At 35.8% G+C, this 2578-nt stretch overlaps 1 protein-coding gene across 1 annotated transcript in view; it reads right to left on the bottom strand.

Moving 5' to 3' along the window:
• Positions 1-2578, bottom strand: part of LOC111089373 — a 10794-nt gene that overhangs the window by 1008 nt on the left and 7208 nt on the right. Inside the window, exon 3 of the mRNA XM_022401756.1 lies at positions 773-1069. Coding sequence (XP_022257464.1) covers positions 773-1069 — 297 coding nt within the window. The remainder of the gene's footprint in view (positions 1-772; positions 1070-2578) is intronic.

Genomic DNA, 2578 nt, shown 5'->3' with positions numbered 1-2578 from the left:
TGTTGTAGTACATCTTGTTTAATGTGGTGCTGCAAGTATAATGTAGAATCAAATGTTGTAGTACATCTTGTTTAATGTGGTGCTGCAAGTAAATTAAGTCGCTAATGTATGTGAGAACGACAATGATACGAACTACTTTATAAACCACACTTAGTGAGAAGATATTGACTGCACAATAAAGTAACGTCTGCATTAGTGAGTTTTATGAAGTTTGAAATTATATTTTTCAAATGAGTTGAAAATTAAGACTAACGGACTTGTAATAACCCGAAGGCTATATTTAAAGTACATTTAACACAAAAGACTTTCAACTGATCTATACGGTGCATAGAATACACAAGGTAAGCGTGAGATAAAAATACAACTACAGAATTTTACTGAAGTTGTACAGAATTATAAACTAACCGAGACGTTGTACATTTGCTGTTATGTTAAACTTATATTAAAGTTTTTCTTCATTACCCATTCAAGCCGTCTCCAACCATTATTAACTTAAACTTACCTCGCTCTGGTTTTTACCGAAGTTGTACACAGTTATAAGCTAACCTAAACTTACCTCGCTCCTGTTTTTACCGAAGTTGTACACAGTTATAAGCTAATGTAAACTTACCTCGCTCTGGTTTTTACCGAAGTTGTACACAGTTATAAGCTAACCTAAACTTACCTAGCTCTGGTTTTTACCGAAGCTGTACACAGTTATAAGCTAACTTAAACTTACCTCGCTCCTGTTTTTACCGAAGTTGTACACAGTTATAAGGTAATGTAAACTTACCTTGCTCCTGTGTTCCACAGAGAACTCTAAAGTAATTCCCGCTACTGCTCCTCAGAGCGTCGTTAGCTTCTGGACTTTCTTTGTACCCGACCGGGTCTTCGTCGTACAGCAGGCAAGTGTGAGAAGTGTCGTCGAAGACGAAGGATCTACAGAGGAAACCACGATCTTCAAGACTGTTGGTACACAGTGTTGAACACTTGCTATAATCGCTAACGCTGACTAAATCCCGGTCATAAGCGCCATCTAGTTCCTTCCCAGCATCCATGATAAAAGCTTTGTTGGAACAAATCTTGGAGTCTTGTTTGTTTGTAAAAAAAATTAAAACAACATAAGATATTACTATAAACATGCCTACACTATACAGATATTGTATCAATCACAATAACATACGATAAGGTAATAAGATATCACATTAAACATACCTACAATACACAAGTATTGTATTAATAGAAACAACATACTGTAAGGTAATAAGATATTACTATCAACTTACCTACACTACACAAGTATTGTAATAATTGAAACAACATACTGTAAGGTAATAAGATATCACATTAAACATACCTACACTACACAAGTATTGTATTAATAGAAACAACATGCTATAAGGTAATAAGATATTACTATCAACTTACCTACACTACACGAGTATTGTATTAATTGAAACAACATACTGTAAGGTAACAAGATATCACATTAAACATACCTACACTACACAAGTATTGTAATAATTGAAACAACATACTGTAAGGTAATAAGATATTACTATCAACTTACCTACACTACACGAGTATTGTATTAATTTCACACATTCGCTTGAAGTAGTAAAGGTAAAAAACAATCAACACAGTTTCACCTTAACGATGTAGACATACACCTGTTGGTGATGTTTTAATATACGTGCATCTTTACATATATATATATATATACACTAGCGCCTGGTGGCCAAAATATAAAGTTATTTTGTTTTCATTGTGCACTCGTGGAAGTAAATTGTTGTGCTTACAAACATACATTATTTTTATGATTAATTCAATTTTAAGTTCCTGTCGGTATAATTAATGCTGGGACAAATGCTTTGTTTTTATTCCATATCTTTCTTTCGGAAGTCTTGTTGATAAATACGTACGTAAAATGTTTAATAAATAGTTAAAGTGGTTCTTGATGGAACTAATAAGGTATACGTGGTAAGACACCACCAGAAACAGTCTAAAAAAAATAAACCAATGATCTCTCTCCTCCTGATAGGAATTTAGGTGTTTGTGACCTAGGAGGGTCAGGTGCGCTGGGACCTCGTTTGGTTTGGTTTGTTTTGAATTTCGCGCAAAGCTACACGGGGGCTATCTGCGCTCAGCCGTCCCTAAGTTAGCAGTGAAAGACTAGTGGGAAGGCAGCTAGTCATTACCACCCACCGCTAACTCTTGGGCTACTCTTTTACCAATGAATAGTGCAATTCACCGTTACAGTATAACGCCCCCACGGCTGAAAGGGCGAGCAGGTTTGGTGGGAAGGGGATTCGAACCCGCGACCCCCAGTTTGCGAGTCAAGCGCCCTAACCACCTGACCATTCATTTATGCTGAAACTGCTCACTATAGGGCGCTGTTTATATACAATCAATATTTAGGTACATTTTAAACTTTCATTAAGAATAGAACAATGCAACAGCATAAAAATTGCGTACCATACTTTATTCTTAAAAGCTTCGAATAAACCGATAATGTGAAATGTAGATTACGTGTTTATCATTTGTGGTTTATCCTCCGGTTAGAAAGTGAAATATAGGTTATAGGTTTACTCTCTGGCGA

This window comes from Limulus polyphemus, unplaced genomic scaffold, assembly GCF_000517525.1.
Source record: "Limulus polyphemus unplaced genomic scaffold, Limulus_polyphemus-2.1.2 Scaffold6049, whole genome shotgun sequence".
In the NCBI taxonomy this organism is placed as follows: Eukaryota; Metazoa; Arthropoda; class Merostomata; order Xiphosura; family Limulidae; genus Limulus; species Limulus polyphemus.
This window is presented reverse-complemented; position numbering and strand designations above follow the sequence as displayed.